The sequence below is a fragment of the Canis aureus genome, chromosome 33 (assembly GCF_053574225.1).
Source record: "Canis aureus isolate CA01 chromosome 33, VMU_Caureus_v.1.0, whole genome shotgun sequence".
NCBI classification, from domain to species: Eukaryota; Metazoa; Chordata; class Mammalia; order Carnivora; family Canidae; genus Canis; species Canis aureus.
The window spans coordinates 27270885-27296739 of record NC_135643.1 but is presented as its reverse complement, the minus strand read 5'-3'; the positions used below and the strand labels follow the sequence as shown (position 1 = coordinate 27296739).

The 25855-nt window shown below is 33.1% G+C and overlaps 1 protein-coding gene across 6 annotated transcripts in view; it reads left to right on the top strand.

Moving 5' to 3' along the window:
- The window catches only part of TBCK (TBC1 domain containing kinase), a 222592-nt gene that overhangs the window by 113927 nt on the left and 82810 nt on the right, over window positions 1-25855 (top strand). For all 6 annotated transcript variants that reach the window (XR_013370784.1, XM_077882204.1, XM_077882205.1 and 3 more), the window contains 2 exons: window positions 11530-11566; window positions 12631-12792. Coding sequence is in view for 5 of the 6 variants with exons in the window: in XM_077882204.1 (XP_077738330.1) it covers window positions 11530-11566; window positions 12631-12792 (199 nt within the window). In the remaining variant the exon portion in view is untranslated. The remainder of the gene's footprint in view (window positions 1-11529; window positions 11567-12630; window positions 12793-25855) is intronic.

Genomic DNA, 25855 nt, shown 5'->3' with positions numbered 1-25855 from the left:
TGCCGTTTTGTCTGGCTACTGCTATGATATCCCCAATATTGGTTCTAATCCCATTTTACTGACCTTGCATTTGTTAAGGCTGCTGAATTCGAATGGCTTATTGAGCTCTCCTTTCCCCAAGAGAGTTTAATTACCTTTCAGAAATGGTCCAAATCTTAAAATTCAAAGACTTATTAATTTCATAGGGAATCATAAAGTAATTTAAAGTAATATTTTGGTACCTTCTAGCTAAGAACACATACACACAAGTTAAATATCCAGCAAGTTTCTCTGTTTGGTAAATCCTTACTTGAATCTCCTCCCCATTCTGTTCCCAATCCAATGTATTCCTCTACTGGTTGAGAGACAAGTGAAAGGAAGTAAAATAGTTTAATATATAGTGGTTTTCAAACTTTTTGATCTTGAGACCTTTTTAAGGATCAAGGATACCAGAGTCTTTGTTTATGTGGGTTATATCTACCAATATTACTAACACTTTTTAAAAATATTTAAATGTATTAATTTCTTTAAAAATTACAGCAAGGGATGCCTGAGTGGCTTAGCAGTTGAGCGTCTGCCTTTAGCTCAGGGTGTGATCCTGGGATTCGGGATCCAGTCCCACATCGGGCTCCTTGCATGGAGCCTGCTTCTCCCTCTGCTTATGTCTCTACCTCTCTCTCTGTCTCTCATGAATAAATAAATAAAATATTTTAAATAATAATAAAATAAAAATAAATAAAAATGACAGCAAAGCCACTGCATGGTAACCATAATAACATGTTTTTTAAAAAATAGTTGTTTAAAAAAAATGGTGAAGTGGTATTGTTTTATATTTTTGCAGTCTCCACTTAATAGAAGAAAGCTAAATTCTCATATCTACTTCTGAATTCAGTCTGTTATGAATCATTATTTTGTTTGAAGTGTATGAAGAAAATTAGGACTTATATAGACATGTAGCTGGCAAAGGGCGTTTTCAGGCAGTGGTAGTTTCTTACAGCTTAGTTACAATGTACGGTCTAAAACCATACCTATGAACTTTTCATACTCTATTCCATTCAAACCGATCAGTCTGTCGTGTTGTTTTTTTTTTTTTAAGATTTTATTATTTATTCATGAGAGACACAGAGAGAGAGAGAGAGAGGCAGAGACACAGGCAGAGGGAAAAGCAGGTTCCATGCAGGAAGCCCGATGTGGGACTCAGTCCCAGGACTCCAGGATCATGCTCTGAGCCAAAGGCAGATGCTCAACCACTGAGCCACCCAGGCATCCCTGTCTTGCGCTTTGAATGGCTTTTATCTACACATGATTTTATAATGTCATGCATTGATCGTTTAAAATAATGGCTTACTGAATTATGCAAATCTTTTAACTATGAAACCTTTCATTATGCAATATTTTAAAAATCATTTTCATTAATATGATCACTGATCTCATCCAAAAAACCATTAAGGATTAGAAAACTGCCAAGCTTACAGTGGCAGAAACAAGTTTTCTAAAATTCTAATATTCACTTGACTGCTACCATTTTTTTCTTGAAGTGGCAGGCTCACTTTTTTGAGAAATGTCTGCTTAATATGAAAGTCTGGAAAAAATAATTGTCTATATGTCATACTTGCAAGGAAAAAAAGAATGGTATTCGTGGGGGGGGGGGGGAGCACCTGCCTTGACTCACAGCTCAAATGATTGTCCAAATGATTTTCCTCAAAACAATCTTTACACTTCAGTATACAATATAAGAGTTTTATGCATGCTTTCCATTTTTTCCATTTTGTCTCATAAAACATTTAAAAAGTTACTTAATACAATTATTAATTTTAAGCCATTACAAGAATATATGACTATTACACTTTAGTGCCATGGCCTTGATTTGTAATAAGGTACCAGCAGTTTTATCCACCAGTGGTTTTGCACACAACACAAAGTGCCTTAGTAGTGTTGTGAAAACAGCTTTGAAATTTTGACCCAAAAAGGGTCTTGAAGATCCCCCGGGGTCTGTGACCACAATTTGGGAAAACTGGTATAGAAAGAAAGCACTCAGACACTGGTGTCAAATGAGCCAGAGTTCTAATCCTGACTCTTCAACTTATTAGCTAAATACTTGTTTGTTTCTTATCCACAGTCCTGTTAGTGTTTGTGTTGATTATAATAAATCTTACCTCAAAGGAACATTGTGATGATTAAATAATACATATAAACTACTCAGTATAGTTCTAGGTTCACAGTGTTAAGGAATTAACCATTATTAGTGTTCTTGTTCTAACTTATTGTTAGAGTCTGATCACATACTATTTCTTTGGTTATATTAATATGATTTACATTTAGAAAAACATACTATTGCAAGCTGTACTGCATATATTATTTTGCTGTATCAGTTAATGAATTCTTTGCCAGGGCAGCCCGGGTGGCTCAGTGGTTTAGCACCACCTTCAGTCCAGGGCGTGATCCTGGAGACCCAGGATCAAGTCCCACGTCCGGCTCCCTGCATGGGGCCTGCTTCTCCCTCTGCCTGTGTCTCTGCCTCTCTCTCTCTCTGTGTCTCTCAGGAATAAACAAATAAATAAATATTTTTTAAAAAATGAATTCTTTGCCAAAGGCAACATAGTACTAATAACAATGAAGACTTTCTTGCATATCCCACTTGGTAAGATTGGCACTCACCACTTTGAATTTTACCTTTTTTATTTCCTTGATTTTTTATTTGCTAGATTTTTAAGGTGTTTTTCTTCCAGAAAGTGCTACATAACATGTCTTTTTGTCCTTTACTTAAGGTAAATTAATTTTGCGTGAAAATTTTAAAAAGCTTTTTAGTACTCAGATAATTGAAAGGCACTCTGGAATTGAAAAGTACCTATAGTCCTTCCCTAAAATGAGACTGTGAATCCTAGAGCTATTAAATTCTCCAGCTGGTTTTATTACTGATTTCTACTTTATACTTTTTCAGTTCAATATTATAAGTCAAGTAAAAACAAAAAAAGAAATGATTATACAGTTATTTAATTTTAATTTCCTCTTTTTTTAGAATTAGGGAAATCATTACCTGCAAAAGATGTAATAATATAACCTTTTGTATACAAGAGAAAGAAAACTGTTTACCATCTGAATCCAATAGAACTTTTAAATTATTTTATATGTTTAAATAATTTTGTAATAATTTACAGAAGTAGAATGAAGACATAGCAAAAAATAATTTTATTAGAAATTTAGTAAGACTATGAATATAGCAAACCGCAAATTTTATTCCATATATTCATCATTTTGAAAGTATGTATTCTTGAAATGTACAGAATGCTTTGAATTTACTGCTCATCTATCATGCATGAACCTGGAGCATATCTATCTTGTAAATATTGATTCTAGATTTCAAATACATTTCTAATAGATTCTAGCATTTCTCTGGGTCTTCTTCTTGCACCTGCATGTTCAAAACCTGCAGTTATCAAAACAAAACATTAATAGGCCTCATAACTTTGTTGGAGAACAGCATCTTTTTTGTTTGATAATTGCAAAATATTTTCATTTTAGATAAATGAACACAGGTTAATAAATTTAATGATTTTTTTCTAATTATGTTTCCTTCCAATCATTTTGTAAACATGCCTACCTTTAGCATTTATCCACTTATTTTTTTTTAAAGATTTATTTATTTATTCATGAGAGACACACAGAGAGAGAGAGAAAGAGGCAGAAACATAGACTGAGGGAGAAGCAGGCTCCTCGCAGGAGCCCAATGCGGGACTCGATCCCAGACCCCAGGATCAAGACATGAGCTGAAGGCAGCTGCCCAACCACTGAGCCACCCAGGAGTCCCTATCCACTTAAATTGTATGAAATTTTGGTGTAGAAATATTTTAAGATTAAAGCTCACTCTCATTTATCTTTTTAGCAAAATAGGATGGTCCAGATTTTTGTTACAAAATATTGGGTAATGAGTCCTTTCCTGTGAGAGACCAACTTATTGTTTACCTCGATTCTTGTGTTTGAGGAAATTCATTTAAGATATCATCACCTGAGCATTCAGTTTGAAATTTCACTATATAACCAGTGTAACACTGTTACCACTTCACTAGAATCTAGAATGCTACTGCCCATCTTCGATTGGTCTAATAATTGTGAAACATTATCCTCTATCAGTATTTTTTTCTCTTTGCTAGTGAGGGTGGAAAATGAGAAATTCTGAATTCTCAACTGTGTTCATTGAACTCTTTAAAAAAAACACACTGTAATTAGGTCTCATGAATCTTTTATATCTTCTTGAAAGATGATGTCATACCTTAGATGATTCAGTAGGAAAAAAAGAAAATGGTAATAATGATCATTTATTTTAATATACCATCCTTCTAGGTGACTCCATCATTTTTCTTTTTTCCTTTGTTTTAATCATTTTTTAGCATAGTTGGGAATAATTGAAAAGTAATAATAAAATGATTCCTACTTTGATAAAAGAACAAAATATTTCATGATGCAAGAAGAATAAGATCACTGAATTTTCAGTAATGTATCACAGATTTATAAAAGGACCTAATAGATTCATATGGTGATTTTAATCTTCTTTTCAAAAGTGTATATAAATTTTCTCTTTATTTTTTCTTCGTTAAAAGTAATAGAATATTATAAAATATCAATCCTTACAAATAGTTAGAAATGCTCAAAAAAGCATATCAAAAACTGTAATTGAGTCCAATATACCCTGAGTGTTAATGAAATATATTGTAGGCAACAGTTTTGAATGGCGATTATGAACTACCCTCCCCAAATTCTACCTCTCCACCATACTAACATTTATTCTTTACTAGGAAGCTGGACCCATTTGAAGATAATAAATAATGAAAAGATGGAGAGAAAAAGAAAGGAGAAAAGAAATAAAAGAATCACTAATAAAAGCAAATGAAAAAGTCTTCTGTTACCTCACAAAAATAACCCAACATGATCTTACTTTAAAAATGAGCGACCAAAAAAAAAAAAATGAGCGACCTGTTGGGTCTCCTGGGTGGCTCAGTTGGTTGGGCCTCCAATTCTTGGTTTTGGCTCGGGTCATGATCTCTAGGTTGTGGGATTGAGCCCTGTTTCTTGGGGCTCCACACTCAGTCGACTTCTCTCCCTTTCCCTCTGCCGCTCTCTACCATATCCACCCCATCCCAGCTTTCACTCTCATTCTCTCTCTCTCTCAAATCTTTAAAAAAAAGATAAACCACTTAAAACTAATATTACACTATATGTTAATGGGAATTTAAATAAAAACTTAAAAATATAATAAAAATAAAAATGAAGAAAATAAGGAGCTAAAAAATATATAGATTACCAAAAGGAGATAAAAAGTGAACTGATGAAGCCCAGAGATATTTGAGAATATTATATTAATAGTAGACTCATTAAAATAGTGAAAACTAGAATGAAAGTATAAGCCCACTCAATGACATCAAATGGTTTTGAGGAACTCATGCAGAATAAAATGGAAAAGGATAAATATACCTAGGTAATTGCAAAGTGGAGGTAATTTCATAGAAGAGGCTTAACTTAAATGTAATTTAAATGTAATCATACTTCTGACTTGAAGTAAACAAAATACAGTATGCTTATAAGGAGGTAGATTAAGAAACTCAACTAGAAGGAACTCCCTTTTATAATAATAATAATTGTATAAAATATAATACTTAAAATAATTTTTATAATACATAAAATAAGTAAAAATATAAATTAAAAATGTTAATAGGAGAAACAATGCAATATGTAAATTACATTTGTCAGAAGATTCATCCAGTTTATAAGAAATATTTCCTTTTTAAATCTTTTACATTTGTAAAAGTTCACAACTTTTTAAACCATAATTTTCTACTTTTCGAAATAAAAGTTAATGAGCTTCCCGCCTTTGCTTTTCCTATTGATATTTGTAATTTTGATATTACCAGGCCGTTGGAAAGACCTGCTCAAATGCTTAAATATCACTATTCTTTCTTGATGTAGCTAGGGGGCAGTATTTACTCAGCTGACTTAGTTAACTACCACTAGGCCAAATAAAGCAAAATAATTTAATCATCTGGAAAAATAGCTAAAGCATGTATGATTTTTTTTATTGGATTTCAGTACTCATCTTTAAGTCAGGAAAAGCTAATAATATATCTAACTTAATAAGGCTAATTTTATGTTTTTTTATATTTTAATAAAATATTTCATTATTTGTTATTTTTTAAATTAAAATGTGAACCAGCCTAGTATTCAAAATTATGTTATACTGCTATTTTTCTCATACATGAGACTGTATTATGAAGATGTACCAATATCCTAAGGAATTATTTAAGACAAAAATATCAGTTAAAATTTTAAAAGGTACAAATAAAGTAAGAATAAATAACACGCATTATTATTTCACAGAATATATTAACTATTTACCTGACTTCAGTTGATAAAAGATGACTGATGCTGGTGAGCACCTGGGAGTTGTTATGTATTAACGAAATGTTTTCAACTTGAATTAATTATTACTTTTCAAATATTATTAAAATATGCATTTCACTTATTTCTAATAATTCTTTATCATTGTTATCAAAGTATAAGTATATAATTCAGAATTTTAAGTTTCGTGTTTTTTAAGTACTTTCCACTATTTAATACGGAGACACACACACACACACACACACACACACACACAAACACACACAGGTATATATTATCCAAGGAAGATTAGCTGATTTTCTCATTATTTCCTATTTATTGAAAAATTTCTCAATATGATGTATAATCTTATATTTGGATCTTTTAATCTATCTCAGTTGTCTTCATTATATATTTTTTTCTTTCTTTCAACAAACATGTGAATGCCTGTTATGTCCTGCCCATTTTCCAAGGCCATGGGTATGTCAATGGAAAAAAAAAAAAAAAAAACAGACAAAATCTTTGCCCTCATTGAATTTATATTCTAGTGGGAATAAACAATAAAACAGGTAAATATATATATGGTATGTTGGTTAGTGATAAGTACTAAAGAAAAAATTAAGGAAGGACATGAATGTGAGGTGCTCAGATGAAGAAGAAATTAAATTTTTAAATAAGGTGGTCAGGGGAGCGGGGTGGAAGATAGGTTAAAATAGGGGATGGGGGGTTAAGGAATGCACTTGTGGTGAGCACCAAGTGATGTATGGAAGTGTTGAATCACTATATTGTACACCTGAAACTAATATAACACTATTAACTAACTGGAATTAAAAACTTGAGAGAGAGAGAGAAAGAAAAGGAAAATGAGGGGGTGGGGGAAGAGAAAGAAAAAAGGAAGGGAGGGAGGAAGAAAAGGAAAGGGAATGGAAGGAGGAAGTCAGTCTAGGAAAGCTTTCATGGAAAAAGTGACTTTTGAATAAATGCCTTAAGGAACTGAGAGAAAGAGCAACTGAAGCAAAAGCAACAGCAAGAGCTAAAGCCCTGAGATGTAAGCATGCCAAAAATGTTGAAGAAGCAGCCAGGAGACCAATGTGACTGGATCCCAATGAACAGAGAGATGAGAGTCAAAGAGGATCAGATTTTACATCAAACCAGATTGCTTAGTTAAGACTTTAGCTTTTACAGTGGTGAAAAGCCACTGTATACTGTTGACCAGAGGAATGATGTGTTCTCACCTAACATTGCAACAAGATCATTCTGGCTGTTATGGTAAGACACTCAAGGAAGGCAAGAATGGAATTTGAAAAGGTTAGTCATGCACTATTGTGATAATCTAGACAAGAGTGCCTTGAATCAGGAAATTAGTGGTAGGGGTGGTAAGCAGTTTTTTGCATTATGCATAATTTTGAAGGTAAACCCAGCAGGTTGCCGGGGACAGATGTATGTAATCATTTGGGAAAAAAATAGAAAAAAGAGGAAAAGTCCAAGGACTGAGAACAAGACATGCCAATATTTAAGTCAGGGAGTTGAAGAACCAACAAAAGAGATTGAGCAGAAAAGTAGATGAATGTGGTGTCTTAGAAGTCATATGGGGGTGAAAGGTGAGAAGGTAAGAATAATTAACACCCTTGATGATTGGTAAAGAAGCATTGAGAATAAGAATTCACTATTAGATTTAGCAACTTAGAACTCTTTTATAACAAAGGTAAGAGTAGTTTTCGTAGTGAAGTGGAGGCAAGAACCTAATTGGAGCGAATTGAAAGAATTTTTAGTGAATATCTACTGCCCTTAATGAACCGTAAGCTCCTTACAGGCTGGAACTATGTTTTTGTTCACTGCTATATCCTGTCAGTCAGTGAGCTCTCCCTTACTCTGTCTTCTGTTCTCTTGAGACCTCCAACAAATTGCATAAGGCCCACTCACATTAGGAGGGCAATCTGCTTTACTAAGTCTACTGATTCGCATGTTGATGTAATCCAGAAACACCCTCCATGACACAACCAGATTAGTGCTTCACTAATATCTGGACACCCCATATCAATCAAGTTGACACATAAAATCAACCATCACAAGAAGCATTGCCTTTTTTTGTGATTGTTGATACGGTTGCTTTTAAATCTATCATTTGATATTTTTATTTTGTCTTATCAGTTCTTTTTCCTTTTTATCTGCTTTTTTTTTCCTTTGATTTTATCTCCTTTGTTGACATGTTAACTATGATTCTGTTGTGTTTTCTTATTGGTTTCCTTAGGATTTATGCAGTGATCCTCAAACAGGCGGTTTTGCCTCCCAGAGGATTTTTGCCAATGTTTGGAGATGTTTTTGACAAAACTGGGTGAATGCTATTGGTATCTACTAAGTAGAGGCTTGGATCACTTCAATAATCTGAAAATGCAAAGGACATTCCCAACCAAAAGTTATGTAATCTAAAATGTGAACAGTGATACAGTTAAGAAATTGTTTGCTTTCAAGTATTATTATACCACTTCACAGATAGTACAAATACTTTATAATATATATTTCCATTTTACCCTCCCAGTGTTTGCATTATAGTTGTCCTAAATTTTATTTCTACATGTTATAAACCCCGCAATAAGTTACTCTTTTTGCTTTAAACAATCAACTATTTTTAAAGATTTTTTAAAAATAAAAGTCTTCCATACATCCACATACACATTTACAATTCCCTATCTCTTCATTCCTCTGTGTAGATCTAGATTTCTATTTAGTATCATTTCCCTTCTGCCTGGAGGACTTCTTCAGCATTTCTTGTAGTACAGGACTGCTGGTGATGAACTTTTCAGCTTCTCTGTGTATGAAAGTCTTTGTTTTACTTTTTGTCTTCAAAAGATATTTTTGCTAACCGTACAGTTCTAAAGAGACAATTTTTTTTAATACTTTAAAAATGTTACTACACTCTATTGTTGGGCACTGACAAGAAAGCATTTTTGAGAAGAATCTTCTTACTGATGCTCTTATATAATGTTACGGCTTTTTTCTGTAGCTATAGTGTAAGATTTTTTCTCTTTACCACTAATTTTGAGAAATTTGAGTACAATGTGCCTTGGTGTGATTTTCTTCATGGTTCTTGTGTTTGGGATCTTGAGATTTTTGGATCTATTAGTTTATAGTTTTCATGAAATTTGGGAAATGTTCAAGCTATTATTCAATTTTTATTTCTGAAAAATAAATAAATAATATATTTTTTTCTGTCTCTTCTCATCTCTTCTGTCTCTTTGGGTAGCTCTAATATATATATTTAGCTGATTGAAGTTACTGATGCTTAGGATTTTTTTTTTTTTTTTTGGTCCTTTTTCTCCCCAACATTGTTTCATTTTGAGCACTTTCTATTTTGATGTTTTCAAGTTCACTATTTTTTTTCATCTGCAATGTCCGATCTGCTCTTAATCCCATCTAGTATATTTTTTTGGGTCTCAAACATTATACTTTTCATCTCCAAAAGTTTGATTTGTTGGAATTGTTTTTTGTATCTGCCATGTCTCTACTTAACATAGACATCCTTAGCTTGAAGTCCAAGTATCTTGAACTTCATTTTGGGATGTAGCTAACTAACATTGAAACAGTTTGATCCTTTCAAAGCTTGTTTCTAAGGTTTATTAAGTAAGACCACAGCAGCATAATTTGGGAGCATAATTTTGCTAATATTACTAAGGCAGTACTCTTAAGTACTCTATCCAATTTCTTGTTTATTACAGATTTTTTATTTGTTTATTAGTTTTCTTGTTTATTCTGACTGGTGGTAAGATGAACTATTCCTGGCTTTGTGTGAGCCTGGTAAGTTTTCCCTCTGATCATTTGAAGTGATTCCTTCTCTACTTTGTGTAAGTTCCTCATACAATGCCCTCTATACTATGTGTGAAAACAGATTGTTAGCTTGTTACCAAAGTAATTCAGTTAAGATTCCTAATGGGAAATACTTGGCTTTGATCAGAAGGGTAGAGGTATTGTAATGTAATTTATGTCACATACTTTAAAGAAAGAAAAGCTAAACAATAGTGATGAAACTGATATTTACTGATTATTTTTAAACTTAAATTAAGCTGAAGAATTCAGATTTTGTTATATTTTATTGTTTTCTACAATACATATTCTTTACAGTGAAGTCCCATACCTTTGTACTCCTCAGTTTTCCCTTTTATAATGTCACTTGAAAGAACTGTGTGTTAATGTATGTAAATGATCTTGTGGAGAGCATTGGGCTTTATTTCTCATACAGTACTTAGATTTTAACATAGTATATAATTATATCTAAGGTTTTTGACCAATGATTTGATAATATAAATACTCAGTGTGTGCTATTCAAAGACATATGCAACTTTACTCATGAATTCGTAATTGATAGGCCTTGAAAGGATATTTGTTTAAATTTTATAGGTAGTATAGAAATCTTTGTCTAATATAGACTGCACTGATACAGAAAGTAAAATAAAATTAGAGTTTTTTCTAATTTTTCTATAAATTATTATTGATTTTTGATACTTGCTACTGACAAAAGAGCTTTTACTATTTTAGAAATTAAGAATAATTTCTCACTTTCAAAATGTCAAAAAATTAATTCAAAGTGTATATACGAGACTGTGTGTGTGTATTCATTCCTAGACAATAAGCTTAGGAAAGCAAACTTGTCACTCAGCTAAAGACACGAATTATTTCATTTCTAGATCTTCTTACTTTTAGTCTGTTTTGAAGTTTCCTATTAATTTTGAGATTGATAATAGAAAGCATGTGCTTCATAGTACGTTTTTATGAGACATTTTTCAAATACCATCTTATCAATTCTCAAAAATACCAAGGGTAACTCAACACTGATAACGACCATTATAATCTCAGAAATATTTTTGTACAACCTAAAAGTACACCCTTGGAATTGGCAAGCTAGTATTGTTTTTGGGTTAGGCATTGCCTTGAGTATTTTCTTTGATGAAGTGAAGACATTCTGTGGAATAATCCTTGGCGAAAGTGTCATCTGCAGCATTTGTAAGAGATATTATTTAGAAGAGTATTTGTAGTAGTAATTATTGACATTTACTCTTACTTTAATCAGTGGAGTAGACCAAAGTATCAAATATTTTTTACCATTCAGTTTATTGATAATCATTGTAATTATCTTTTATTTTTTCTTTATCCATCCCTGGCACCCTTTTCCTCTTCCACCCATAGCTCTATGCCATACCTTGGTTTCTCACCATGTTTACTCGTAAGTATTATTTCCCCTTTTCTTCAATATCATATTGGTAAAAGGACAGCTCTGTTCTACCCCAGTATATTATAGCTATAGTGATATTAAACAGATATAATTACATGAGTATCCTTATTTAATTCTAATGTAATAGAGTTGGGTAGGGAGAAATTTGAATTGTTTTGAGGGCTGAATATCAAAAAGAGTATAGCATAGGGTGCATGTTGTATAGTGATATATAGGATGCCTATCTTACATGTCATGACAGTCATACAATCTCTGCCCTCTATTGAAAAAGAAATTAACATTAACTATATAGTATGTACATAGAATTTTGGAAGGCAACTTTTACAAATCAAATGAGAGTCAATTTTTAGAGATCCTTTAATAACTAATACTTTTGCTATTTCCAAACCTGGAATTCCTTTAGGTATGAAACATATTATGTAGATATATAATAGTTTAATCAATTACAGTGTTAATATAGTGGACATTCTGTTTAAATGGGTATATAGGATAAATAGAGTACCATATTTAGAGTGATCTGTATTCATTGGCCTGGAAAGATATCCAGTCTCATTAAATGTAAAAAAATAAAGTTGCAAAAAATAGGATAAAATAATAAAGCAATTATTTAGAATGCATAATAAAAATGTAACAATACTGAATCCGAAACAAGACTAAATTTCACCTAGGTAAATAAACTTGTGAGAATAGTATAACAAGAAAATTCTAGGAAGAAATATAATAAATGGAACAACTATACTAGGATTGATGATGGAGGATAGAAAATGTCATCTATTTGACCAACTTGATTATCAATTTTTAAAGATGCCTTAGGAAGCAATAAATATTGTATAAAAAGTTCTATAAACATTTTATGAAACCAAACCAAAAATAGTGTTTATAAATATTTTATAAAACCACATAAACATTTTATAAAAACAGTTTGGTAGTATTTGTTCTTAAACAGTTTTGACCATAAGGCATTTGTCATATGTCTAGTAAAACAGCTTGTTATTGTTTTAATTTCTGTTATTTTGGTTTTTTAATTAATGTATTTACATTTTGTTATTTTACAGATGTATTTCCACTGCACAAAATTTTCCACCTCTGGGATACCTTACTCCTTGGGAATTCCTCTTTCCCATTCTGTATTGGAGTAGCAATTCTCCAGCAGCTACGGGACCGGCTTTTGGCTAATGGCTTTAATGAGTGCATTCTTCTCTTCTCTGATTTACCAGGTATAGATATAAATAAATAGAATCACTAAATGAAATGCAATTATAAGATAATGAGACAATCTAATAGCAATTGGCAAAAATAGTCATCCAAGCTTCCAAAATCTCTTCTTGAGCATTGACTCCCTTCTTTGGATTCCCTTGCCCATATACGGCCACATCTGCTCTTCCAGCATTTTAAGTACAAACCTGGGGCGTACTAGGTGGCTATGGTTTACTTTAGAGTCAGTGATGCCATCAAAGAAAGGGTAAAAGAGCTGGGGGCAGTGATATATTTGCCTTCAAGCTTAAGACAGGCCTATTTATTTTCAACTGATAGAGAGTAAATAAGAGCTACTTGTTTAGGTGTTTGAGAATCTGTATTTTCACAAAGATGTAACCCACATGCAAATTGGTCTCTCCTATCCATTGCTGCCTAGTAACCATTTGGCAGTTTGAGGAAAAGAAACTCTGTGCCCTTCGGAGAGCACATCACAATCCTGGGAAATACTATGTCATATGGTATGAAATAGTAAGTTAAGCTATATATTATACTCACAAGTGAGGAGTTTGGAAATCTAGGTGTTAAATGCTAAGTGTGGAAATAGGGAATGCAGCTATGTTCTAAGCTTTGCTGCTGTGGTTGCAAAGATGAAAGTTATGTGGTTACCTAGGATATAACAATCTGTGGAACTAAAAAACTATGTTCTTTGCAGAAATCAAAATGTTTTTCCAATAGAAAAATTTTACTTTCTTCAAACAGCATTTCATTAGCTCTAACCTTTCTGCTGAGTTTATTGTTATTCTCCATAGCTTTAGGCAGGCCCAAGTGACTGCTGATAATACATGCACTTAAAGTTATCCAAGAGATAAATTTGCCTAAAAAACAAAGAGCAAAAGAAAGTTACCTTAAGATTACATATTTATTAAGCACTCAGGAGGAATATCTATCTATCTACCCTGATTTTTATCCTTAGTGGATAATCTATATCTGGTACTTCACCATTTCTCTGTTGTTGAAAATTTTCATCCTTTTGGGAAAATAATAACAAAAATGCTTCGATTTATTTAAAATTTCTCCTCCTTCTTTCCCCCAAATTCAAAGTACCACATCATTTTCCTAACTTACCAAACTTAAGTTAGTCTTTATATGAGCAAACAAGTAGTTTAGTTCTTATATTATTTGTTTCTGGAAGATTCCTTTTGAAATTCAAATTTTCAATTTTTTTTTCCTTTGATGTTGGACAATAGTGCTTGCTTCGGCAGTGCAAATACTTTGGTGTTGGACAATAATAAAGAAGCTAGTTTCACAAACTCGGAACACTCTCTCTGTACCCTGCAGATGTTTTCCTCTCTTTCACAACTTGCCAAAGTAAACAGAATGATTAATTAGGATTAAAAGAATTTTCTGGTCGGTTATTAAAAAAAAAATCGGAAATGCAGATTGTGCATTTTGAGATCAAGCAAATTTAATGTCTTTCCAATTTCATGCATAAATGCATCACTAAACAATGGTGAAAGAATCTGTTGTCAGATTGTATAGGCTTATTAACAGTAACTCATTATTATTTCCAAAATCAGAAAGTAAGAATACATTGTTAGAACTGATCTGTTGAAAAGGTAAACTCTACCTACCTTTAAAAATAGGATGCCTTCTATTAATGTGAATTGTCTTGATCCCTAGTTCCATAATTCTGGCTCATCATTTGCTTGGTCACTGTATAATTCCTGTTGGGACAGAAAGAGATTAGAATAAAAATATGACTTAAAAAAAAAAAAAACGGAAAGAATCTAAATGCAGACCTTGCCCTAAAGTGCACCTATATTTTATTTTTAATCAAAGGATGCTTATTTGGGATGTCTTTTTTTTTTTTTTTTAGATTTTATTTATTTATTCATGAGAGACACACAGAGAGAGGCAGAGACATAGGTAGAGGGAGAAGCAGGCTCCCTGGGACTTGATACCAGACCCCAGGATCTTGACCTGAGCCAAAGGCAAATGCTCAACCACTGAGTGACCCAGGTGCCCCTGGGATGTCTTTCCTTTATTTTTTAAAAATATTTTATTTATTTATGAGAGACGGGGCGGGGGGGGCGGGGCAAAGACACAGGCATAGGGAGAAGCAGGCTCCATGCAGGGAGCCTGATGTGGGACTCGATCCCAGGTCTCCAGGATCAGGCACTGGACTGAAGGCAGTGCTAAACCGCTGAGCCACCCGGGAGGCCCTGGGATGTCTTTCCTAAATAGATCTAAAGAGATCTCTTTTCTTCATCATGTTGAGCTTCCTAACTATACTTGATGGTTGAAAGAACTGGAAGTGATCATGGGAAGTCCTAAGAAGTGAATCCAGAATAATACATACACAAACACACTGAATGTACCCATTCTAAGCAAAATATTATGTGACATAAGCTTGGAACATATTTAAGAGAAACAATCTTTTTAGCCTACAGAAACTAACTCTATTTTTCACTTTAATTCTTGAGACCAATTTTGTAGATAAAGACAGGATAGGATCAAGCATTGATTTGAACTCACTAAATACATTGTACTTTACTGAAATCCCCACTTAACTGAGTTTAAGTTTGCATAAGCAAACAGCAAAGTTAACTAAATTCTTTGCTGAAGCAGATTGCTAAATTCACTGTTTAGGACATCTATTTATAGTAACATAATGGAAATGCTGCCTAGTTGGTAACATTGTGAACAAAATAGGGTTGCATTCTGTTGTTGTTGTTGTTATCCTTTCTAGTTTCTTTCTACAAAAAGACACTCAATAGCTCTAGTTGTTAAGAGCATAGAATGTGGAACCAGATCACCTGGGGTTCAGATCTTGGCTCTCAGTTATAGCTATGTGACCTTAGGGTCATGACCTAACCTCCTTATTTCCGTTAACTCTGACTATATGCAAATGATAATACTACCTACCTCATAGGGTTTGCTGTGTTAAATAAATATACCTAAGCAACTTAGAGTACCTGGCACAGAGCAAATACCATGTAACTGATTATTAATGTTGTCATCTTCATTATTATGCTTTTTTTCGTTTTTCCATTCTATCATGACATGCTTTCCTATTGGTGTTATAAATGCAGCAATTACCCCATTTGGCTTTTTCTATAAATTATTAAAGCAGATATCAATCATATAGATTTCCTTGTTAGCAAAAGTAATTGAGGAATTACCTAAGAAGTCTAGTAAGAAGAAGTCAAGTAAGCCTTCTATGTTGAGTGAATATTATGACTAAGCAGAATATTTCCTTTCATTGCTCAGAGATGATGTAGTATAGTAGATGGACAGCAGACTTTGCAGTCAAGACAGTTAAGTGCCTGTGTGAACTGGGAAACTTTCAGTGCGATGCTCCTGCTGAAAGGAGCACTGCTCCTGCTGATCTATGTTATCTACAGACAGCTGGGGTGTAAGTTCACACTCCAGCTCTGGCACGTTAATTTCTGCCTTAGTGTTACAATGAGCACTAAAGATAATATACATAATGCACCTGACGCAAAATCTGGTACTGAGTACGCATAGTGTGCATAACTATTCTCTTAAAGTACATGTAGTATTTAATGTTTTAAAAATACATAAAGAACATATTCAGTCTCCAGGAGTTCCCTATCCTTTCTCTCTCCCTCCTGTCACTTTATACTCTTTAATTCTTAAAAAGAGAACATAGAAAGATATTGTTTTTTGCCAAAAATTGTTCCCAAATTCTGTTCCCTTCTAATAAATTATATAGTGGGATGTTACCTTCTGAGGAAATACAAATGTACTAGAAAATTTTGTTCAAAGTTCTTGACATGTATGTATGTCATTTTAGTACTAGAGGAAATAAATATGAAAGCAGTACATTGCCATTTCTTATACAATTTTCAAATAGTGGCAGGTATTTTTAGAAGGAATACTCAGTTTTTCATAGTGCCATCCAATACTGGATATTGGCCACTGGTGTTATGAGGACAGTTTCCAAGGTTACCACTTTTTAAGCTCAATTACAGGATGATATCTGTCAGACTTCATTTGGCCCTGTCTTAACACTGTTCTGCTCTAGTGTCCATCTGAATTGAACTAAGAATGTGAAAGGATCACAAAACAAGGACAATCATCCAAAAATATTATATAGATAAACAATGGTGTTAGTAAAGCTAAACTCCAGTAAATGTGGGTTTGTGAAAAATACCATGTTTAGAACAAAAAGGCAAGGCAAAAGTAGACTTACTTTTGGGAAACATTCAATAATATTGATCGATAAGACTTAGCAACTTTGTTTTAATGTTTTTGAGCAGTGAAGCACCTAAAGTGAGTGAATTGGTTGCCAGGAAATTTTGACTACTTTCTGTGAGACCTTAGGATAAGTTAAGTCATTTATTCAATACATGTCTAATAAAAATAATTATATGACAGACACATGTTTATGCACTGTGGTCATAAATGTAAGGATAAGACAGTACTAGCCCCATAGGAGGATGAGGAAAAAGCACTGGAGGCTTAGAATGTAGCATAAGGATGACCAGAGGTGTGCAACTGCATGACCATCTTACACTAAGTAGGATACTAATAGAGTGACTGGAGGGTAGGATGAGAGATAAAGATAATTGGAGTGAATGGACTAGGGTAATAGCACTGATAATGGTGATAAAAACTGGTGAAATAGAGCCCTGATTATGGGGAGCCTAAATGATATGCTGAGGAATTTGGGGTTTATTCTGTATGTAATTGGAAAGTTTTAAACAGAAAAATGACATAATTAGATTTATATTTTAGAAAAATGATTCTGGGTGTAAAGTGCAAAATGCATTAGACACCTCTAAAATGCTAGGATTCCAAAGAATGGACAGAGAGCAACTGGCCAGGGATAAGTTCAAGAATATGCTAAAAGAGTACCTATTGATCTTTACCAAGGTAATTGACAAGGCAAAGTCTTAAGAGAATTTTCAGATGCTATCTCTCTTTAGCACCTACAAAATTTGAGTAAATTGGTCTCTCACTACACATTTCTTGTGTTTTAGAATCCTCTTATCTAGTAATAACATTATATCCTTGTGTTGCTTGGACTACAGATAATACTCATTACAATCAGTATTAAAATATGAATCAGTGAGTTACTCAAGATTACTGAGTCTTGAATCTGTGCTTCCCTACCCACTATAACATACTTCATCTCACTATATTAAATGATGGTTAGCAGGTCTATCAGCCTGAGAATGTCAGAGAGTGCTGTCCTTATGATTTACCTTATAGAAAATGCTTCATAATAAGCATATTTTATCCCATTCACCTTGTTTTCTATCAGTAAGATAAGCAACTTTATAGTTGTTTGTTAAGCAGTGAGAGTCTCGTTGTATTATTGTTGAAATGTTTTCATGTCTTAGAACATCAATACTTAGAATACTTCTCATCTTCTTCTTATAAATAATTTGTGTCAAAAATATCTGTGATTGGGATGGTAGATTAATAGGTTACAGATCTCCTTTGTGGTTTTGGATTTTAATGAAATTATTCAAATGTTCTAAAATTTTTAATAGATAATAAATTATGCTATGTAACTGAACAAATGGAATGTAACTCAATACCTAAGCTCTCCATTCTAGTCTAACTGAAAATTTTACATAAAATACTTTGTAGGAAGAAACAAAGACCTACCTTGTGCTTCCTCTTTTTGTTTTTTCTCTCAATATTTTTAGACATATTTTTAATTGATATAAGATTTACAGATAGTGAAATGTATAAGCCTCAATTGTACAATTCAATATATCTTGACAGTAATAAACAACACCCAAATCAAGATACAGAATATTTGTTACCCCAGAAAATTCTTTCATGTCACTCCTCTGTCAGTTTCTATTCCCCTGTTCTATTAATGTGTATGAGTTTTATTTGTTCTTGACGTATTTTCTCAACTGTCTTTCAATAAGTTGGTATTTTTTATTTCATTGAAGTTCATCAGTTGTTTCTTTTATGGATATTGTCAGGGGATAGACTGAGCTCAAGCAGGCTGGTAGCCAGCTGTTTTAGTAGCTAATTAAGACAATAAGCCAAAATTAAACTAGCAGTCAAGTCTATAATTGCTTAGTACAATAGGATAAGCAAGAAGCTAAATAGAAGAAACCACCAACTCTTCCATGTTTTATTTTTCCACATGGAATAGTACAGGGTCAAGTGGATCAGCACAGACTTGGAGGTCTAACAAAGAAGCATGGAGCAGAAGGTTCCTGTGGTCTAATAGACCTGAAGGCCTGGGAAGGCAGAGTGGCAACAGATTGGAGTGGAAAAGTACTTAGCACTCAGAATGGAGGAAATATCTTTATATTCTTCCCATTTTTATGCCTTTCTTTTATTTTTCTTGCTTGTTTGCACTGACTAAGACCTTCAATCCACATTGAATAGAATTGATGAAAACATATCCTTGTCTTGGTTCACTCTTAGGAGGGAAAAGGAAAAAAGCATTTGATGTCTCACCATTAAGCTTTATGTTAGCTGTAGATTTTTTATAAATGTCCTTTATCAGATTGAGGAAGTTCCCTTCCTTTCCTAGTTTGTTCAGAGTTTTTATGATTAATGGGTATTGAATTTTTATCACGTTTTTTTTCAGCATCTATTAGTTAATCATTTAGTGTTCCTCCCTTAGTCTGTTAATCTGAAGAATTTCATTAATTAATAGTCCATTTTGCTAAACCAACCTCAAATCCCCATGTGTGACAGAATAAGAACTATATATTTGTTTTCTTCCTCCACTTCCTGACACAAATTTCCTAAAGCACCTATAATTACCTGAATGACAGGGATGCTAAGAGCATCTTTTGTTCTAATATTTAGTCTTTGACTTTGGCTCCTGACTCAAAGGTTCTAAACCCTTGGAATTTCCTGGGTGATGGGAGCAGCATTTGCTTTAATGAGATGAATCTTTGTGGGCTTCTAGAGAGCTTCAGGATGAGGGCTGGTAATCAGAAAGACCAAGTTATGGTTAGAAACTTGGAACTTTCAGCCCCATCCCCTGTCTTCATAGGACAAGAGAAGAGATAGAAATTGAATTAATAATCACTAATGCCTATGTGATGAAGCCTTTATAAAAATATCTAAAGAGTTGAGAGAGATTCTTTGTTGGTGAACATATCCACATGCTAGGTGGTTCACCTCACCTTCACAGGAATAGAGGCTCCCACACCTAGGATCCTTCTGGACTTTGCCCTATGTACCTCTTCATCTGGCTGTTTATTTGTATCCTTTATAATAAACTGGTAAACATAAGTAAAATATTTCCCTGAATTATGTGAGCTGTTATAGCAAATTAACCTGAGAAATGAGATTATAGCCAGTCGGTCAGAAGTATAGGACTTGTGACCAGCATCTGAAATGGAGGCAGTCTTGTGAGACTGAGCCCTTAACTTGTGGGATCTGTGCAAATTCTGGGTATTTTCTGTTCATAATTGAATTAAATTGTAGGACACCCAGCTGGTATTCAGAGAGTTGGAAAATTAGTTGTTGGTATAAGAGAAAATCCTCATATTTGTTGTATCAGAAATACTATAGAGATAGAGATAAATTTCTAAAAACTGAATCTTCCAAAACTGAATCAGAGAGAAATGGAAAATCTGAACAGACCAGTTACAAGTTACTATTCAAAAAACTACCAACTGGGGCACCTGCATTGCCCAGTCTGTTAAGTATCCAGCTCTTGATTTTAGCTCAGGTCATGATCACAGGGTCGTGAGATCAAGCCCCACATTAGGCTCTGCACTAAGCACAGAACCTACTTAAGATTCTCTCTCTCAAAACAAAGCAAAAACTACCAACAACAAAAGTCCAGGAGCAGGTGAAGTCACAGGTGAATTCTACTAAACATTTAAAGAATTAATACCTATTTTCCTCAAACTATCCCAAAAAAATTAGAAAAGGAAGGAAAGCTTCCAAATACATTCTACAAGGCCAGCATTACCCTAATACCAAAAGCAAAGATACACACAAAAAAAGAAAACTACAGACTAATAACCCTGATGAACATAGATGCAAAAATCCTCAACAACATACTAATAAACCATGTTCAACAAATATACTAAAAGGATCATTCACCATGATCAAGTGGGATTTATTTCAGGGATGCAAAGATGGTTTTGTATTCACTAATCATTCAACATGATACATTAGCAAAATGAAGGATAAAAATCATAATGATTATCTTAACACTGCACAAAAAGATTTGACAAAATTCAACATCCATTCATGATAAAAACTTTCAACAAAGTAGCTTTAGAGGGAACATGCCTCAACATAATAAAGGCCATTTATGAAAAGCCTATAGCTAACATTCATACTCAATGTTGAAAAACAGAACTTCTCCTTTGACATCAGGAACAAGACAAGGATGTCCATTCTCATCGCTTTTATTCAGCATAGTACTAGAAGTCCTAAAAACAGCAATTAGACAAGAAAAACAAATATAAAAGACATTTGTATTGGCAAGGAAGATGTTAAACAGTCACTGTTTGCAGACAACATGATATTATACTGAGAAAACCCTAAAAATTCCACCAAAAAAAACTATTAGAAGTAATAAACGAATTCAATAAGTTGCAGGACACAAAATTAATATGCAGAAATCCATTGCATTTCTATACAATAATAATGAAGTAGCAGAAAGATAAATTAAGAAAACAGTCCATTTATAATTGCACCAAAAAGAATAAAATACCTAGGAATAAACTTAACCAGGAAGGTGAACGACCTGTACTCTGAAAACGATAAATAATGATTCAAGAAATTAAAGATGACACAAACAAATAGAAGATATCCCATGCTCAGGGATTGGAAGGATTAGTATTGTTAAACTGTCCATACCACCCAAAGCAATCTACAAATTTAATGCAATCCCTATCAAAATACTAACTGCATTTTTCACAGAACTAGGACAAACAATCCTAAAATTTGTTTGGAACTACAAAAGACTTCAAGCCAAAGCAATCTTGAGAGAGAAGAACAAAGCCAGAGGTATCACAATTCCGGATTTCAAGATATTCTGCAAAGCTGTTAGTGATCAAAACAGCATGGTACTGGCACAGAAATAGACATATAGATCAATGGAACAGATTAGAATCCAGAAATAAACCCATGCCTATATGGTCAATTAATCTACAACAAAGGAGGCAAGAGTATATAATGGGGAAAAGACAGTCTTTTCAATAAATGGTGCTGGGAAAACTAGACAGCTATATGCAAAAGAATAAAACTGGGCCACTTTGTTATACCATACACAAAAACAAACTCAACATGGATTAAAAACCTAAATGTAAGACCTGAAACCATAAAATGCCTAGAAGAAAACATAGGCAATAATTTCTTTGACATAGGCTATAGAAACATTTTTTCGATAATGTCTCCTCAGTCAAGGGAAACAAAAGCAAAAAATAAATTCTTGGGACTATACCAAAATAAAAAGCTTTTCCACAGCAAAGGAAACCATCAACAAAACTGAAAGGCAAACTACTGAATGGGAGAAGATATTTGCAAATGAAATTTCCAGTAATGGGTTGATATCCAAAGTATATAAAGAATGTTTATAACAACATAAAAAAAAACACATAAAAAAAAACCTGATTAATAAATGGGCAGAGGACCTGAATTGACATTTCTCTAAAGAATACATATAAATGGCAAGCAAATAGGTACATGAAAAGATGGTTAACATCACTAATCATCCAGGAAATGCAAATCAAAGCCACAGTGAGATTATCACTTTACAGTAGGAGAATGTCTGCAATCAAAAAAATAATAATAATAATAATAATTAGTGTTGGCAAGGATATGGAGAAAAAGGACCCCTGGTGTACTGCTGGTAGGAATGTAAATTGGTACAGCTAATGTGGAAAACCGCTGTACCAATTTTGGAGGTTCCTCAAAAAAATTAAAAATAGAAATACCATAATGATACAGTAATTCCTCTACTGAGTATTACCCAAAGAAAATGAAAAGAGGAAGAAGGAAGGAAGGAAGGAAGGAAGGAAGGAAGGAAGGAAGGAAGGAAGGAAGGAAGGAAGAAGGAAGAAAATTAAAAAACATATTGTGAAGAAAAACAGTTTACTCCTAGGGTATACCCCTGTGTATTGGTTTCCTATTGTTCCTGTAAAAGCTACCACAAACAACACAGATTTATGACTTATTTTTTTAAGATTTTATTTATTTATTCATGAAAGACACAGAGAAAGAGACAGAGACATAGGCAGAGGGAGAAGCAGGCTCCCTGCATGTAGCCCGATGTGGGACTCGATCCCAGGACCCTGGGATCACGACCTGAGCCAAAGGCAGATGCTTAACCACTGAGCCACCCAGGTGCCCCTAGATTTAGGAATTATACTTCTGGAGGTCAGAAGTTAAAAATCAGTCTGACTGGACAAAAATCAAGGAGTTGGGAGGGCTTTTTCCTTCTGGAAGCTCTGAAGGGAAAATCCATTTCCTTTTTGCCAACTTCTAGAGGCCCCGTTTGTCTGTGGCTCCTTACTTCATCTTTAACACCAGCTGCATAATATTGTCACATCTCTTTCCACTTCCTATAAATTCGTGCTCCTTCTTATAAAGTTACTTGCATTACATTGTGTCCCCCAGAATAATTCATGATGATCTTCCCATCCCCAGATTCTTAACTTAATCACATTTCAAGATTCTTTTGCCATATAACAATATATTCATAGATTCCGAAGCTTAGGATATGTATATCTTTGGGTACCATTATTCATCCTACCACACTTAAGTAATTTTTTGTTAAGAACTTTATGTCTGTGTTCATGAGAAATGTTGGGGTTTGTTTGTTTGTTTGTTTGAAATGTTGGGTTTTAATTTTCATATATTTTCTCAGACTTGTATCAGAGTTTACACTGGGTTATATCAGGGTTACTTAAGGTTATAATCTTAAAACAAATGGAAGTATTCCCTCTTCTATCTTCAGAATGAATTTGTGTAAGATCGTTAGAAATTCTTTAAATATTTGATAATTTTCACCAATGAAACCATCTCCACCTGTAGTTTTCTTTGTGGGAATTCTTGTATTAAGAATTAACTTCTTTAGGGGGATCCCTGGGTGGCTCAGCAGTTTAGGGCCTGCCTTCTGTCCAGGGTGTGATCCTGGAGTCCTGGGATCAAGTCCCACATCGGGCTCCCTGCGTGGAGCCTGCTTCTCCCTCTGCGTGTGTCTCTGCCTCTCTCTGTGTCTCTCTCATGAATAAATAAATAAAATCTTTTTTTTTTTTAAATTAACTTCTTTAAAAATGTGTGACTACACAGTTGTACTATTTCTTCTTGTGTCAAGTTAACTTCTTGTGTCAAGTTAACATCTTGTGTCAAGCAGTAAACTGTGCTTTTCCAAGGAGTTTATTTTATCTGCTTTCAAATTTACTGGTATTTAATTGTTCATAATACTGTATTGCTATTGTTTTACTGTCTGAGGTATCTGTAGTAATATTTCCTTTCATTCTTATACTAATAATTTGCTCTTTATCTTGATCATTCTGCTAAAGTTCATCAATTTCATTAATATTTTCCTTGTTAATTTAACGTTTATTATTGTTTTTCTGGGGTTTTTTGTCTTAACTCTTCTTTCATCTGTATTCTTTGAATTTAATGTGCCCTCTTTTCTTACTACTTAGAGACCAAACAGAATACTGATTTTATAACTTTCATACTTTATAATATGACTGCCCCTAAACACTTCCTTTGCTGCATACAACAAATTTTGTTATACTGTCTTTTCATTATTGCTTTAAGAATAATTATTGATTTCCCTTTAACTTATTTTGGTAAAAAAATATTTTTTCGTCAATATTTCAATTTTAAAAACTTGTTGAAACTTAATTTATGTGACACTTGTTACCTATCTTGTTAAATGTTTCATGTGCATATTAAAATAATGTTTATTTAAATTTTTTGAGTGAGATGCTTTATAAGTTTCAAGTAAGTCAGCAATGATATTTGGGTCTTCTTTATCCTAAGTAGGCTTTTCCTCTCTTTGTTCTGTGAATTATTGGAGAGAAATATTAAACTCTAGCTATTATTACAGATTTATCTATTTTAGCCTTAATTCTGTCAGTTTTTGCTTTTATATTTTAAAGCTTTTTATGAAATGCATATACACTTAGGGTTGTTATGTCACCTTGATGGAGGAATTTTTTATCATTATGAAATGTGCCTCTTTATCTCAGTAATACTTCTTAGAGTCTGTTTTGTGTAATATGAATGTAATCACATGAACTTTCTCATGCTTTGTTCTTATAGTATTTTTTCTGTATTTTATTTTCAACCCATCTGTGACTTTAAGTATTAAATTTAGAAATATTTAAAATATATATTTATATTCTATTACTTTAAATGTATTACTCTCAGACATATAGTTTTCTAGACATTTAATTGAGGCATATAATTATTTTTTGCTGTGTTTATCCACTCTGATACTCCCTTTTAAATAGAATGTTTAGTTCACTTGTCTTTAATATGGTTTAGGCATATTTCTAATTGTTCCATTTGCTGTATTTCTCCTCCTTCTTTTCTGACTTCTTTATGTTAATTAAATAATTTTAACATTTCATCTTAATATTTTTGTTGACTTTTTATTTTGCCTTTTGAATTGTTTTTGGTTATTGCTCTAGGGACTATGGTCTGTTTTCTTGACCTACCTATTTTTCACTGAGCTAACATTTTATAGTTTTATAGAAAATGTGAAAATTTTGTAAAAGTATGATTCCATTTACTTTCCATATTTTCTGGCATTGTTTTAATATGTTTTACATCTATATTTATGATAAACTTCACAATAAACTGTCATTATTCTGATTTTAAATAGTTACTTTTTAAAGATATTAAGAGAAGCTAAAAGATCATTATTTTGTATTTTCCACCATATTTTTCCATTATCAGTGCCCTTCATTCCTTCTTGTAGATTCATGTTTCCTCTTTATTTTTGTTTTTCAGTGGATTGACTCTGTTATGCCCCAATATAGGTTTATATATATATGTGTGTATATATATACTATATATATACACACATATATATATATTATTTATTTATTCATAGAGACACAGAGAGAGAGAGAGAGAGAGGCAGAG